Source organism: Hyperolius riggenbachi, chromosome 3, assembly GCF_040937935.1.
Source record: "Hyperolius riggenbachi isolate aHypRig1 chromosome 3, aHypRig1.pri, whole genome shotgun sequence".
In the NCBI taxonomy this organism is placed as follows: Eukaryota; Metazoa; Chordata; class Amphibia; order Anura; family Hyperoliidae; genus Hyperolius; species Hyperolius riggenbachi.
In genome coordinates, this window is record NC_090648.1 from 34,277,282 (window position 1) to 34,294,420 (window position 17,139).

General features: G+C 46.1%; 1 protein-coding gene across 3 annotated transcripts in view; it reads left to right on the top strand.

Moving 5' to 3' along the window:
- LOC137560916 (uncharacterized protein PF3D7_1120000-like) overlaps positions 1 to 17,139 on the top strand; it is a 39,707-nt gene that overhangs the window by 9,911 nt on the left and 12,657 nt on the right. For 2 of the 3 annotated variants that reach the window (XR_011029843.1, XM_068272089.1), the window contains exons 4-5: positions 1,177 to 1,304; positions 5,791 to 5,860. Coding sequence is in view for 2 of the 3 variants with exons in the window: in XM_068272089.1 (XP_068128190.1) it covers positions 1,177 to 1,304; positions 5,791 to 5,860 (198 nt within the window). In the remaining variant the exon portion in view is untranslated. Of the gene's footprint in view, positions 1 to 1,176; positions 1,305 to 5,790; positions 5,861 to 7,635; positions 7,870 to 17,139 lie in introns of those variants that run through there. The other variant, XM_068272088.1, reaches the window with a different exon arrangement.

Sequence of the window (17,139 nt, forward strand, 5' to 3'; positions counted from 1 at the left end):
CTTTCTGCTCTCTGCACAATTGTTCTAATAGCTGCATCTGCTTACCAACCGATAACAAATCCTACAAAGATTTGTAGACAAAAATTTGTAGACAGTCCCTATTCAGGGTGGAGGGAGAAGGGGCCCCATCCAAAGTTTTGCAGGGGGGGGGGGGGCCAGTGATTTCTAGTTATGCCCATGACCGCATTCTAACATTTTAATGGTCATGGTATGTAATGTTATATCTGCTAGAAGAAATCTCTATAATACTTCAGTTATGATACTGAAGATATTTTAAAATCAATACTAAATAATTTCAATTCAGAGAAGGAAATGAAAGAGGAATAGGCGACGCCTTATCACCTAGTCCTGAAATGCTTGAGTAGTACATTCTCCTGCAGCCTCCACTGACTGAGGGGACTAGTGGGATACCAGATTTAGGGGCCTGTATAAAATATGTGTTATAATTAAAGCACAGAGTACACATTCTGTGCTGTTAGCATAATGCGTTTGATTGCTGCCTATTCATTGCAGAGCTCGCTCTAGTCAGATTTGTCTGTTTAGAATAATTCCAAAAGTATCTGAAAAGAATCTGAATGCATTTCATATCAATCTGAATAGGAAGCAGCTGTTTATTGAGGTCAGAGGAGGACAGTTATAATTAGGGTCAGCGAGATGATAATCATTACGACTTGCATAAAAATTTAATGCCGAATTTGTACGAATTTTGGAATCCGGTCAGCCCAAATAGACAGGAAGTGGCTATGATTGGCTCTATTCCAAGCTCCGTTAAATTGGCATGAAATTTACAAGCATCCTATTGGCCTTCTCAAATTGGGATGCTATTTATAGGAGTTGATTTAGATTTAGTTCTCCAGATGAAATATATCATTTTCTAGCTGGTGACCTGCATGCATTGCTTATGAGGATCGAGGGGGGGAGTGCCCTCTAACGGCCATGTACATTAATGCACTTTCAACAGGTTACGCCTTCAATCTAGTACTGAATTTGAATGTATGCAAAATCCTGTCTTCAGGTGTTGTTGTGACTCTGACCGACTACTGTCATAAAAATAAGGAAGGTGAGAGATAAACTTACTCAAATTCATTTTTCAATTTTTACAAACAGGCCCATTAATTATACTGTATATATCCAGGTGTCAATCAGTCTATCACATATCGTTTCCTCTCTTTCCAGTTGTATTATAAGGAGCGGGTGAAGGTCGCGGTGCGCGAGGCTGTAGTGGAGGAACAGAGGAAGGAGGAAGAGCAGAAGGAGGAGCTAAGAAGACAGCAGGCGGAAGAGCTCCACTCCTTTAAAGAGAAGTAAGTGTTGGCCGTATCAACAGAATGACTTAAACTGCAGTACAATAAAGCAACCACAACAGGGCCTGCGCTACCATAGAGGCAAAGGGGGCAATTGCCCCAGGGCCCCAGAGCTTGTAGGGGCCTCCAGTGGCTACAAGAGGAAAACAATTTTTTTCAAAAAGACCTTATAGTTTTTGAACAAATCAATTTTACAGTTTCAAAGGAAAAAAAATACACATTAAAAAACCCGCCCAATTTAATTGTTAATAGCAAATCCACCTTAAATGCTAGAAACCCTAAATTTGCAGGATATGATAAGGAGATAATTGGGAATAAGAGGAAAAAACAATTTTTCAGAAAAACCTTATAGTTTGAGAAAATCGCTTTTAAAGTTTCGAAGGAAAAAAGTATACTTTTAAATGCGGTAAATGTCACTTTTAGTAGCAAACCTAACGGTAGTGTAATTTTACATGTATCAAAAGACAGAGCAATACATTTCCTGACGGGGTTTCCAGGGGGTCTATACGCAGCAGCAGCGCTTTGGCCAGGGATCACTATACAGCCGCAATATGGCTGTATGAAGATCCCTGGTATTTTTTCCTATTTTCCCAATTTTTTTTATATGTTTAGAGTGTGGGAATTTTTTTTTAATTATGTGGGGTCCCCCCTCCTGAAACTTTTTAACCCCTTGTCCCCCATGCAGGCTGGGGTAGCCAGAATGTGGAGCTCCGACCGATTGGGACTTCACACCCTGACTATACCAGCTGCAAAAAAAGGTCCCTTAATGCAGATTTTTGTTCCGGGGTATTTTTTGGGGGCCCCCCAGGTTTATTTTGCCCTGGGGCCCCATTGTTGCTTAAACCGGCCCTGAACCACAAGATGTCACTGTACAATGTACAGCAATGATCTCTATGGTATCATGTCTTCCTGTATTCATTCTGTGCTCCTCTCTGTTCTAAGTACACCCAGGTGGGCGAAAGGGAAGGGAGGGTAATTCAGAGAAGAGGAGGGGCTGCATATAACTGAGTCCTGGCACCTATATAAAGTTTCCACCTGTAAATGTGACTCTGTATTTGTGGTGCAATGTGTTTCCCTGCAGCTGAATTCATACCTCCCAACTTTTTGAGATGAGAAAGAGGGACACTTCAGCCACGCCCCTGACACCCCCCTGATCACTCCCCCATCACAACCCTAGTCACACATACCATAAAGATTTCATAAGAAAAATATGTTGCTTTATAATTCAAACCACACTGGTCCTCTCTATCATGCCTCATTTTCCTTCATATTAACATTTTAAAATTAGTAACATATCTATTTAAAGGGACTCCGAGCTCAGAAAAAAAAGGAAAGTTGTACTCACCAGGGGCTTTTTCCAGCCCAGTGCTGGTCGGGAGGTCCCACGCCGGCGTCCTGGCTCCTCTCCTTCTCCCCGCTCCGGAATGGCTGGCAGGCCGCAGCCCGGGCGACACTCTCCCGAGTGTCGGGCTGCTCCTTCCGCATATGACGCGGATTACGTCACACGCCGGCCGCCTCGCGTCATCACGTCGGCCGGCGTTAAAGTACTGCGCATGCGCGAACAAAGCGCGCATGCGCAGTACTTTCATGCCGGCCACCGTGATGACGCGAGGCGGCCGGCGTGTGACGTAATCCGCGTCATATGCGGAAGAAGCAGCCCGACACTCTGGAGAGTGTCGCCCGGGCTGCGGCCTGCCAGCCATTCCGGAGCGGGGTGAAGAGGAGCCAGGACGCCGGTGTGGGACCTCCCGACCAGCACTGGGCTGGAAAAAGCCCCTGGTGAGTACAACTTTCCTTTTTTTTCTGAGCTCGGAGTCCCTTTAAAGGATGGGAATAAAGTTTGGAGTCAATCACATTTTTTAGTATAGAAATACATATATTTACATAGAAAGATGGACAAAGTCCTGACAGAGGGACAAATGAGGAGGAAAGAGGGACAGAGGGACAGGGCGCCAAAAGAGGGACTGTCCCTCCCAAAGAGGGACAGTTGGAAACTATGTTCTAGGATTTCGCTTTTTTAGGAATTATCCCCCTATAACCTTCCCTGATGTAGAATACCGTACCCCAGAGATGGAGTAAGAAGTAATGGGGGCCCCAGGCAAGGTAGTAGATTAGGGGCCCCTTCTGGTCCTTTTGGTAAGCTGAAGTGGAAAGAAGTCACAGAATCTAGCAGGTGGGCCCCTAGACACGCACTAGGCCCCAAGCACCTGCCTAGGTTGTCTGGTAGATAATCCTGCTCTGCCGTACCCCCTGAAATATAGTGTTTAGATCCCTTCATTCTACACTATATATAGGGGCTTAACTACAATTCATGGGGCCCTCAGCAAAACATTTCCCCCAATGTTCACAGCCTCTCCCTTGGTGACCCTCACAGCCTGGGGGCCCATCTTACAAGGGTCCAGAGGCGGAACTACAATTCATGGGGCCCCCATGGTCACACCCCTTCCCTTGCCCCCCCACCCCCTACCCCTGGTGCCCTTCACAGCCTAGGGGCCCATCTTGGTCATGAAACAAGTGCGGCCACCATGATCGTCACACCCATAACAAGTGTAGCCACAAACCTCCTGATGTGAAGTGTATTCCCCTGTATCGGAGGAAGGCTAGTGGTTGGGTCCCTCCACAGCTCTGGGCCCCTCTGCAAGCCCAGGTGCTGACATCACTATCTTTGCATCCATAACAAGTATTAGCCACAAAAACACCTGGTTTGAAGTATGCATCCCTTTATTAAAGGAGGGGAAGGCTAGTAGTTGAGGGCTCTGGGCCCGCCCTGCCGTAGCGGGGGCTGCTCCCCGGGAGTATAGCTCCCAACTTTCAGGACTTTGTCCCTCTTTCTATGTATATATATATTTCTCTACTAAAATGTGTCTGATTGACTCTAAACTTTATTCCCATCCTTTAAATTGATATATTACTAATTTTATAATGTTAATATGAAGGAAAGTGCACCAGGATAGAAAGGACCAGTGTGGTTTGAATTATAAAATAACATATTTTTCTTATGAAATACTTATAGTTTGCGTGACTAGGGGTGTGGCGGGGTGTGATCTGGGTTGTGGCATGGGCGTGGCTTAATTGTGCCTCTTTCTCATCTCAGACAGTTGGGAGGTATGCGGTAGTTATGCCCCTGATTATATATTTTCAGTGTAAAAATACCTGGGAATGAGTTATTGGGAAAAAAGTACAATTGTGCCTGAAGGCAGCTTTAATTAATTCTTAACAGAGTGCATACTAGCTCCATTTTCTTCCGCTCCCACTGGCTGCCATCCTATCTCCAGACTATGATCTCTCTTGTCCCAGGAGATCACCACACTCCTGGTATATGTCCTCATTATCTCTCACCCCAACTGCAACATCCTCCCATCTGCTACTCCTCTAACTAGACCCGTGCCTCTACAATCTATCATGAATGCCATGGCCAGACTCATCTGTCACTGTGACAAGCTATGTAGGGACTGGGAGGAGGGTACCACCAGACCTCCAGGGGTGTCACACGGGGTGGGGGGTACCACTCGCGCAACCACCCTTTAAAAAAAAAGGAGGGGATCAGGGTATGGTAGGGGGCTGTCTGTAAATAATCAGCACCAGGTGCCAAATACCATAGCTACATCACTGTTCCCGCAGAATATGTTGGTGCTTCACACATTAAAGGACACCCGAGGCAAAAAATAAATTAATGAAATAAACAATTGTATCTATCCTCCTTCTCCTAAAAATGAGTTTTTAACATATTCCACAGTTTTATTTTAAATCTACTTTTTAAGTTTTAACAGTTTTTTTTGTTTTTGCTCAATTACACATTCATTGAAGTTTGCCAGAGCTAAAATCTATGAACTATTGTCCCTTTTTATCTTCTTCCTGCACTCAGAAGCCATTTTCTGCTAGGAAAGTGTTTTATAGTTGTAATTTCTTATCAGGGAGGGTCACACTGTAGTCACTTCCTGTCTGAGTCAGGACCGAGTCAGCCACTTACATACCTGATATTTAACTCTTTCAGGCAGAGAAAGAAAAAAAGGAACACAGCCTAGTTATGTGTGTGCTAGGCACTGTACATACACATGTCCATCTCATCATGTCACATGTCACTTCGGGTATCCTTTAAATGGCCATCTGGCTTCTTTTACACCATGTATCGCAATTCACATTTCCGATTCGCAATTCCGATCTGTGATTTTCACGGGATGCTAGAAACACAAGAAGAAAAATGCAGAAAAAAACACAGCATGGATGACTTTTTTTAATTGCTTCAAAAATTGGAATCGCATGTAAAATCGCAACAAAATTGGAATCGCATGTAGTGTAAAAGAGCCATTTTATGTATTTATTAATGCACTTTTTAGATATAATGTGACTTGAGCATTAATGTACCTAAACAAATGAAATTTATAGCTGTTGTCTTTTGGTTGGTTTGTTCTACAGTTTTGTTTCTACTCCTATCCTTGAGCTTCATACATGAAACATAATAATGCCTTGTTTTACCTTGTGCCAGAATCTGCACTGTCCAGGAGCAACTGAAGAAGGTGGTCGGGGAGAAGATGGACTTTGAGAGCCGTTTTCAGGTTTTCTACTCGTCATGCCTGTCTGAAATCCTCAGTTCTGTCCTCCTCCTCTTTCCCTGAACAGCCACATTAGTATCAAGGCCATATATATTCTGCTTTCTTACATAACAGTAATGGTAGTTAAGTAATCAGACTATGTGACTGCGCTGTACTGTGTGCCGTCTCCTGGGGGAAGGGCTGTGGGAACCGAAATGATCAATAATGTTCCTGGTTTTACATATGAATAGCTAATGGCATACAAGGGCGTAACTATAAATCACTTGGCCCTCCTGCAAAACTTTGGATGGGTCCCCCTTCCCCATCACACTGAATATGGACTGTCTACTACAAATCTTTGTCTACAAAACTTTGTATGATTAGATGCAGTCATTAGAAAAATTGTGCAGAGAGCAGAAAGTTTTTTTCTCTCCTTGCTATTAGTTATCAGTCTCTCAAGACGGAGGCACCTGCAGCTTCTGCCCCCCTTGCAGCTGCATCCCTTGCAAGGAGTATTGTTACACCCCTGGTGGCGTATCTAGAGAGATGCAGGCATGGCTCGTGCCATGGGTGCCAAAGCGCCGTGCCTGCCCAATGCTGCACCGTCATGCCTGCTCCCTGTGCCAACCCTTCACTCAGACCTTGGCAGTGACCAAAGAGAGAGAGAGAGAAAGAGAGTGTGCACAGTGACCGCGGACGCAGCGCTCTTCATATGCAGAAGTGACATCATTGGTCACTTCCTGCATGTGATGTGTGCCATGCAGGTACTGCGCACCCTCTACTCTCTTCAGTCCCTGCTGATCTGAGGTCTGTGAGTAATGGAGAGCCCACTGATACCAATGCAATGCCCTATAACGGGGGGGAGGGAGGGGAGCTACCTATACAGAGAGAAACAGGAAGGGGGCACTGATGGGGCGGGGGGGGGGGGGTCAATTTCAGTGTTTGCCATAGGCTATATTACCCAGATACACTACTGTGAACAGCTATCTCTTAAGCTGGCTATATATCACTCGATCTGCCACCACATAGAGCATTGGATAGATCCCCCTCTAATCGGATCGGAGAAGGATCTATTGCCTGCCCACACACTGCACAGCGACCTCCAATAGACTTCAGCATGAAATCTATTTGGAATCGTCCTGCTGCAGCCAAGTGTGTATGTGTCGCCTACCCATGCCTGTGTGCCCACCTGTCCATGAATCCTGACCCCCTCCAGTGTCCGGCGTTACCACAAGAGCCTGTACCATGTGACACATGTACATGTAGTGATGCTGCTACACACGCTGGTGTCACATGGTACAGGTGCTTGCTCCTGGAGGAGGCCAGGATTTGCGCTGGCATGACAGGTGCAACACTGCAAACAGAGGGGGAGGGGAGGACACACGTATACACTTGGGGGAACACTGGCCGGGGGTATGTCGGTTTTTGGGAAAAGATAAAATAATGAAGGCTGTTACCGCCGCACACCTGGTAAAAGCGCATGTGACCGAGATTTTTCCCAATGCATGATTGATCCTTTGACCGTTTTCCGGCCAAAGTCAATCAATCGGTGGCTATGTTGCGGCACCGATTCTACTACGATTTGATAAAATGATCGCATTGGAAGATTGATTGGCCCTCACAATCAAGTCATTTATGGGCACCATTAGCAGTATTGCAGCATCATTCTTTCACCGACCAATTTCTTCTCTTGATTCTACGCTATACAAATGTTAGAATTATTAGGATTACTTATGCCCTTACTGATCTCTTCACGGTTTTGTGACGCACTTCCCCCCCCCCCCCCCCCTATGTTTCAGGAGCTGCAACTGAACTACAAGCGCTTCATCGACCTGACAGACTCCGCCCTTCATTCGGATTACCTCCTGCGATTGATACGCTTGGGCAAGCCTCCTGGTTATGCCCACTGCGCCGTGCAGACAGACTCCGGGGTCTCTTCTGTGTGATGGTCTAGTTATGGTGGTCGCCCTGCTAGCCAAAACAACAAAGAACAAACTCACAGAGATAATACAGTATATATCTGATGCAAAACATCCCTGCCAGATTTCTGAGACAAAGAAGAAACGTCATTGAGAAATGTAAATGGTTTTCAGTCAACTTTACTTCTCAGTTCAAGACTCACATGCTGTGTATTTGATTCAGTACAATAGGTAGGATTAGGGTGTGGCTGGGGCTGGGCGTATCCCAAAAAAGTATGTAGCAGCCTCTCACTGTGGAGTGATCATTTGTGCTGCATTTAGAGAACCCGAGGTGAAACAGTAAAGTAAAATAAACATACTTACCAGAAGCAGCATTCCTCCCTGAGAAGATTGATCGACCCACCTCGCTCTGCTCGTTACCTGCAACTACTTTCACTTTTGTGACCTTTGGGGTCACGACACTGCACATACAGAGAGGAGGAAATGGGGGTGGGTGAAAGGTGGGGAGAACCAGAAGGATGGCCTAAGGGGAGGGGAAGGGGCGTTATGCAGTAGTGCCTCTTTGCTAAGGACGTCCCTTTCTCTCTAGGATTGCTAACAAGCTTCTTGTCTCTACAGTATAAGAGGGGCTACGGGTTGCCGGGGACCTTGAAACCTGCATGGAAGGGACACAGAGGAATGTCCTTTAGATGGGAACACACCTCTATGTCTTATTTGTGCCAAATATATCCGCCTCGGGTACACTTTAAGGGAGGGGAGGTCATTTTGGCCCAGTTTCTCTCTTTGGCTAATAACAGTTTATTAATAAGTCATGACATAATGAAGAGCAATTTTCAGGAAAACACAATTGGCTTACCTCAGGTATACAGACAAGCAGAGATCTATTGTTCACTCATGCAGCTGCTGTCTGGACTTTCTTCTCCTTCTTCTCTAGGCTGTCTATAAAGCTGTTTTATTTCAGTAATCAGAGATGCTTCTAAGACTAGGCAAACCTCACCCACATGTAGGGCCAGATATAGGTCCGGGCCACCTAGGACATGGCCTAGGGCACCACAGGAGCAAGGGCATTTGCAAGCTTGCTGTAATGCAGGGAGATCAGGCGAGCGCCTGACCGTGGTACTCTGCTGCTAGCCGCCTGTGCAGCAGCCACCTTGCTCTCTGTGCATGTTTGCATTGTGGCCGGCGGCTATGGACTTGGGCAATATTGGAGACGGAAAGTAAAAGGAAGCTTCTTCACTGGAGATGAGTGGAGAAATGAGTGACACGGATGGCTGCTGCGGTGTGGAGGCGAGCTGGCTACCTATACTGAAAGGTGGGGTGGGAAAAGGAGGGATCTGGCTACCTATACTGGAGGGAAAGGGGGGAGGGGTCATCTGGCTACCTATATTGGAGGGAAAGTGGAGGGGTCATCTCGCTACTTATACTGGGGGGGGGTCATCTGGCTACTTATACGGGGGGGGGGGGGGTCATCTGGCTACCTATACTAGAGGGAAGGGGTCATCTGGCTACCTATATTGGAGGGAAAGTGGAGGGGTCATCTCGCTACTTATACGGGGGGGGGGTCATCTGGCTACTTATACGGGGGGGGGGGGGGGTCATCTGGCTACCTATACTAGAGGGAAGGGGTCATCTGGCTACCTATATTGGAGGGAAAGTGGAGGGGTCATCTCGCTACTTATACGGGGGGGGTGGGTCATCTGGCTACTTATACGGGGGGGAGGTCATCTGGCTACCTATACTAGAGGGAAGGGGTCATCTGGCTACCTATATTGGAGGGAAAGTGGAGGGGTCATCTCGCTACTTATACGGGGGGGGGTCATCTGGCTACTTATACGGGGGGGGGGGGGTCATCTGGCTACCTATACTAGAGGGAAGGGGTCATCTGGCTACCTATTCTAGAGGGAAGGGGGAGGGGACATCCGGCTACCTATATTGAAGGGAAAGGGGAGGGGTCATCTCGCTACCTATACTGAAGGGGGGGCAGCTGGTGACAGTGGCCTTGGGCGGTAAAGTACAAATCCGGCCCTGCCCACATGAGGGCAGCAGAGGGTGGAGACATTCTGCACACTCTCCCAGAGCAAGACACAGGAAGCCTCCTGACCAATACTGTGTGAGCCTCCAGCAGAGTGAATTGTGGTCAGAGAGCGCAGCACCATGTGACGGCCAAATGATCTGCCTGGTTCTTGTCAGATCCTGCATAGAGATTACTCACATGGTAAATGAGACCCCGAACCGCCACGTTTCTTTGGTCGCAGTGAATTTAATTCCTCACAGTCAGAAAGTAGTTACCAGGGCAGTCCAGCATTTTTCCTGGAACCCTCTTGCTTGTTCCATTAACCGACAGATGTTGACAGTATGATCCATAGTTCTACCAGTTTATATGCCTCATATTCTCTATTTATTGCTGCAGCCTGGATTGCAAGACTCTATGAATGACTTTCCCTGAATTAAGTGCAATTGCTCAATAATTTCCTGTTGTGATGGTCCTCTGCTTTAGAAATGGACTAAAACCTGTTTTTTATCTTCTAGTCCAGCAGCCGCTCTTGCGTCTTCCTGACCTTCCGCTGCATAAAGGACTTCAAATTCATGCTTCAGTCGTACTTTATTTTAAATGCATACAATAGTAAATTAGCATTAGCATTAATTAGCAATGCCCGAAGATTTCTGCATTGTATCTCTGTACTTTTCACCAATAAATACATTGAAAGTTCCTTCCTGGCTGCATCCAGTAGCTCCTTATCGCCAGGGGAGCGGGAGTTCCTTCCCCAGCACAGGGCAGGTCACCTGACCCATCCCCACTAATATCTATAAATAGAACTGTCTTCTTCCCTTTTCTCTGGTCATCTCTCTCTTCCTTGTCTCTGTTCTCTCAAACTCGTTATTCAAGTAGACACAATACATGCACAGTAGCAATGAGTTCCAGTCACAGATATTTTGAAGGGGGCAGCTGCACAATGGATGGGACCCAAAGGATATCAAGGGACCTGAAAGACTGGGGGGGGGGGGGGGGGGCTGGCAGATGCTTCAGGTAAGTAAAATTCTACTTTTTTGCTCCAATTCAGGTGTGTTGTACAAAATTCCCCCAAAAACGAGAAGTGTGGCATTGAGTAGCTCAATAACTGGGGTTTAATATTAACCATTTCAGCCCGTGGGTGTTTTTCACCTTATGCATCGGAGCAATTTGCACCTCCCATTAATTCGCTAATAACTTTATCACTACTTATCACAATTTATTGATCTATATCTTGTTTTTTCCGCCACTAATTAGGCTTTCTGTGGGTGGTACATTTTGCTAAGAGCCACTTTACTGTAAATGCATTTTAACAGGATTAATAAGAAACAAATGGAAAAAATTCATTATTTCTCAGTTTTCGGCCATTATAGCTTTAAAAGAATCCGTGCTACCATAATTAAAACCTATGTATTTTATTTGCCCGTTTGTCTCGGTTATTATACCATTTAAGTTTTGTCCCTATCACAATGTATGGCGCCAATATTTTATTTGGAAATAAAGGTGCATTGTTTCCATTTTGCGCCCATCACTATTTACAAGCTTATAATTTAAAAAATGTTTGTAGTATACCCCCTTCAAATGCATATTTAAAAAGTTCAGACCCTTAGGTAACTATTTATGTCTTTTTTTTTTTTTTTAATTGTAATTTTTTTTTTCCTATTAAAAATTTTATTTGGGGAATAATTTGGTGTGGGACATAAACAGTGATTTTTTAATGTTGTTAGATGTGTAAATTGCAATGTAAAAAATGTGTTGATGTAGTTTTACTATTTGGCCACAAGATGGCCACCTTCATTTTTGGTTTCCCTCCTTGTACTTCTCGCTATGCGGAAGTACAAGGGGGATGTGGAGATTTTGCTGAGCAAAAGAGTCGAAGCCTCACGAGTGAGCGCTTCGGTTTTTCTGCGGGGGACCGGGATTGGTGATCGGGAACCATGTTCCCTTTCACTGATCCCAGGGCTACCGGGGGACACCGCGGGGACACGCCCGCGATCGCGCGGGAGAGCGCAGCTGAGCAGCCGCCCGGACGTGAGCTTCACATCTGGGCGGCTGAAATGGTTAACCACTTCACCACTGAGGGGTTTTACCCCTTGAGCACCAGAGCAATTTTCACCTTTCAGCGCTCCTTCCATTCATTCGTCTATAACTTTATCATTATTTATGGCAATGAAATGAACTATATCTTGATCTTTTCGCCACCAATTAGGCTTTTTTTAGGTGGGACATTATGCCATTAATTATTTTATTCTAAATGTGTTTTAATGGGAAAATAGGAAAAAATGTGGGAAAAAAATCATTATGTTTCAGTTTTCGGCCATTATAGTTTTTAAATAATACATGCTACTGTAATTAAAACCCATGAAATGTATTTGCCCATTTATCCCAGTTATAAAACTGTTTAAATTATGTCCCTATCACAATGTTTCGTGCCAATATTTTATTTAGCAATAAAGGTGTCTTTTTTTTTCAGTTTTGCGTCCATCCCTAATTACAAGCCCATAGTTTATAAAGTAACAGTGTTATACCCTCTTGACATAAATATTTAAAAAGTTCAGTCCCTAAGGTAACTATCTATGTATTTTTTTTAATTGTAATTTTTTTTTTTTTAATTACAAAAAAAAATAAAAAATTGGGGAGTGTGGGAGGTAATGAGTTAATTTTTAGTGTATCACTAATGTATTTGTATATGAAAAATGCTTTAGGGTGTAGTTTCACTATTTGGCCACAAGATGGCCACAGTAAGTTTTTGTTTATGCGACCTGCAAGCATACAGGAAGTACGCTTGCAGGAAGTTTAGGGAGGCTGGGAAACGGTTTTTTTTTTCACAATGATCGCGCTGCTTCTCGTAGAAGCAGCTGATCATTGCTAGGGGGGCTTAGATCAACGCACGGGAAAGGTTTTTCCCGTTAATTGATGTCCGGGCGAGAGGGCGGCGGCGTGCACGAGTGCGGGGGCGCGCAGATGAGCGAGCGGGAGCGCGGACAGCGGCGGGAGTGGCGAGAGGTGCGGATTTCTCCGTCCCTGGGGGTGAAAGGATGGAAAAATGGACGGAGAAATCTGCACCGCTGGGGCTAAAGTGGTTAAACACTTAAGCCTATCTGGACGAGTATCCTCGTCCAGGTAGTCGCCACTCAAGGCTAATTAGACGAGTATTCTTGTCCAGTGTTTAAACAGCAGGTACGCACATGTGCCTGACCGCCGCTTAGCGTGGCGGTATTTCCGTGTCAGCGTTTGCAAATCATCTCTTTGTTGTCCCTGATAACTAAACACGCCTCCTGAACCGTTGGAATGCAATTTATCATTATTTTATTATTATTTAGTATTTATATAGCGCCGACATCTTCCACATCGCTGTACAGAGTATATTGTCTTGTCACTAACTGTCCCTCAGAGGGCTCATAATCTAGTCCCTACCATAGTCATATGTCTGTGTATGCATCGTGTGTAGTGTATATATCTAGTCTAGGAGCACGAGAGATATCGGCGCGGGAGACTTGGGCGCAAGATATAGCCGGTATATGGCAGATCCTGCTTCTGCACAAGTTCCCGGCCGTGTTAATTACTATTCCCCCTCCAGGCCGTTATGGATGGTGGGGAATGATATAATTCGGCTTCCAGCAATTGGTGGAAGAGGAATTATTGTGTTTTAAAAGTAACTTCAGCTCCATCTTCTGACAGCACCGAAGCTACTCCCTGTGCGCTGCTATAGCCGTAATTCCTATTACAGCCTATGGTGGCGCCCAAGTCTCCAGCGCTGGAATCACCTTGTTCATAGTCTAGGGCCAATTTAGGGGGAAGCCAATTAACTTATCTGAATGTTTTTGAGATGTGGGAGGAAACTGGAGTGCCCAGAGGAAACCCATGCAGACACAGGGAGAACATATCAACGCCTTGCAGATGTTGACCTGGCCGGATTTGAACCAGGGACCCAGCGCTGCAAGAGAGAGAGCGCTAACCTCTATGCCACCGTGCTGCCCAAATGCAATAATGTGTCATGATGTGTCAAGCTTATTACTATTACAGAATTACAGAGCCAAACTAATCCAACATGCATACAGACTGTTTCAGATTGGTTGATCCTCCTCAGTGCATGGCATAGATAGATGAATGTGGTTCTATGGGGAAGGACTTGAAGCACCCAGAGTTACAGATTGCTCAGCAAGCTCATGGTGAACCACAACTCCCAGGAGAATGTAATACTGGGGATACACGGTGCGTTTCTTCTTATCAATCGAACCGCTAATGGCTCAATTGATAATTTCCGACAGGTCCGATCACCGCGCGGATCGATTCCCTGCTTGATACCCGCGGGTGGACAATAGCAGAAATCGAGCGGAAGATAAGGAAGCGCCCACAGGGATGAGCGGGAATCGATCCGGGCGGCCGCGGGAACGCTCAGGGAGGCAGCGGGAGTCGATCGCTATTCGAGCCGCTGGATCTAACCGTGTATTCCCAGCATAAGGGGCTAAAAGAGATAAAAAAAACCTCCCTACTAGAACAGTTGGTATTCTTTCTGTATGCCTGTTGGATTAGTTTGGCTCTGTAATATATTAACAAGCTGACACATCATTGCATTCCAGCGGATCTGGAGGTGTGGCTAGCAAACTTCTGTTTTATGTAGCATTTTAGCAAGGAGGCTTTTTGAGCTCTTTTAGCCCCTTACACACTCCTATCAGTTCTGGTTCACCATAAGCTTGCTGGGTATTTTAAAGAGAAACCGTAACCAAGAATTAAACTTCATCCCAATCAGTAGCTGATACCCCCTTTGCATGAGAAATCTTTTCCTTTTCACAACCGGATTATCGGGGGCTCTGTATGGCTAATATTGTGGTGAAACCCCTCCCACAGTGTGATGTCAGGACCACGGTCCTGACAGTTTCCTGTCTGTGAACCTCATTGCATTGTGGGAAATAGCTGTTTACAGCGGTTTCCAACTGCCAAAAAAGCAAGCAGCATCTCCTTCCACTGACATCACCTGCCAGCAGTAAAAATGTCACCATGTGATAAATGTCAGAATGTAAATCGGAGAGGAAAGATTTTACAATGGGCAAACACAGACTAAATCATTTATACATAATTATTGTAAAAATGAAGCACTTTTTTATTACATTATTTTCACTGGAGCTCCTCTTTAACGTTAAAGGGAACCCGAGGAGGGGCTAAAAATAAAAAAAAGAACACTGCTACCTGATCTGGGAGGCTGGGCGGATCAGGTAGCCACAATACCCGCCGTTCTCCACCGCCCCTGTTCCCTGCGCTGTCTCACTTTCGGTTTTGTGACCACTGGGGTCACAAAGCTGGGAGAAGTGCTGCTCTGTGCCTCACACAGAGCCACGTGCAGGGAGGTGGGGGAGTGGCCAGGAAGACCAATGGCAGCTTGGGGAAGGCCTGCAGGAACATTGAGGCATTTGAGCAGGGAATACCGCTCCTCCCTTAGCCTGCGGAATAGCGACAATGGCTTGACGGTAATTTTGGGGGTGATAGCGCTGCAGTGGGGAGGGGGGGGCAGAGAGCTGCGTGTGTGTGTGTGTGGGGGGGGGGGTACAGAGGCATGTCCTGCAGCAGGGAACATGCTTCTTTGTCCCATCTGCCCCACCCCCCACACCCACACACTGTTTCCCATCCCCTGCTTACACTGTGGTTGTCCTTGATTGGTTTTAGTATGCCGTATTAATTGTTGCATATATAGTGCTTGGGGAGCCCCAATGTAAAACTTGCCCCGGGGCCCACATCTTCTTAGCTACGCCACTGATTATAACATAATTTTTTGTTTCCGCTTCAGTGTCTCTTTAAGGGCTTTGAACAATGCATTCTTGTAGACTGTTAAATACCTAGGCACCTTATCAATACCAGATGACTTGTATATACAGTAATATTGTATAAAACAATGCCATACTCACCACGGGGCTCGCATCTGGTCCCGCCGTGTTCTGGGCCACCGTGTTTCGCGTGATCTTAAAATAAATTCCTAACCTCTGCACTTCTCTGAGTTTGTTATGATTTTCTCAAACCTGGTACATTAAAGAGTACAATGCATCTTTCTCTAATATTTGCAGCTTACACACTACTCAGCATTCTAAATGATTTTACAGAGCAGGCTGTGAACTTTTGACCTGTCCTCTGCTGAAGAAAAAACAATATAGTGCAGGGGCAGACTGACAACTCATGGGGCCCCCAGGCAATAGGAGATTATGGGGCCCTGTACCAGTGTCGCCCACATTTCATGTTATTTTTTACAGAGTAAGATCTAATAATTTACTGCCGACAGATATTTTATACTGATAAAAAAACATCCCTGCGGCGCGCCGAAAAATGGGTGTGGTCACGCAACAGAATGTGGCATGGTCATGGGTGGGGCAAAATATACATGACCTTCGCAGTGGTGTAAAAGGTCTGTCGGGGAAGTTTGAGCTCTGCCTTAGTGTTTCCCCCCAAAATACATGTAATCTGACCGAATTTCACCAAAAATCTATGCCATTTGGTAGAGGTTCCTCCAAAATACAGATAATATGGCAGTCGTTCCCCCAAAATAGACGTAATCTGGCGGCAGCAGTTTCCCTAATGCTGGGCATACACGGTCAGTTTATGCGCCGGTATCGAGCCTGCGGCTCGATGCCGGCGCGTCAGCTTCCTGGCTCTCCCCTCCGGTAACTCGGCGGCTAACAGCGGTCACAGACTTGCCGCCGCTCCTGCCTCCGGCTGCAAGGAACGCTCTGCTCTGTGCGCGCGCACAGAGCAGAGCGTCCCTTGCGGCCGGAGGCAGGAACGGCGGTAAGTCGCTGACCGCTGTTAGCCGCCGAGTTACCGGAGGGGAGAGCCAGGAAGGGGGGCCCCAAGGTGAGGGAACGTCCCCCCTTCTCCGCCACTGTACATACCACTCCCTTTCGCTGCGCTCCTCCCCTCCTGCTCAGGCTGCTCTGGCAGGCCCCCCCTCCTGACCACGGGCCCTCGGTCCGTGCCCGAGTTCCCGAATGGTCAGTCCGCCCCTGATATAGTGACAGTTGAGATAATAACCTTTAGAAGACAGATAGATGTTGATGGTTCCTGTGATTATAACAACCCCAGGTTCATCTAAAAAACAAAAGAAGACCAGGAGCCCAATGGTGCAGTATCGTGTAAGATTCAGGAAAACAAATTGCTAAGGATGTATTGTATATACTCACAAAGATGGGTTGCAAATCCTTGCAACCACCATCAGAGCAGGCGGGAAATCAACCGTCCCCGCTTGGTTTCCCAGGTCTGTTGACAGGAACTGGGTGGTCGCACTCCGGAAGTTCTTTAGGACAGCGAAAAAAACTATCACCTCTAAAAGAGGTATAAGACACTTAAAACGGATTGAGGCGCCCAATGCATAAAAGACAGGCTAATAA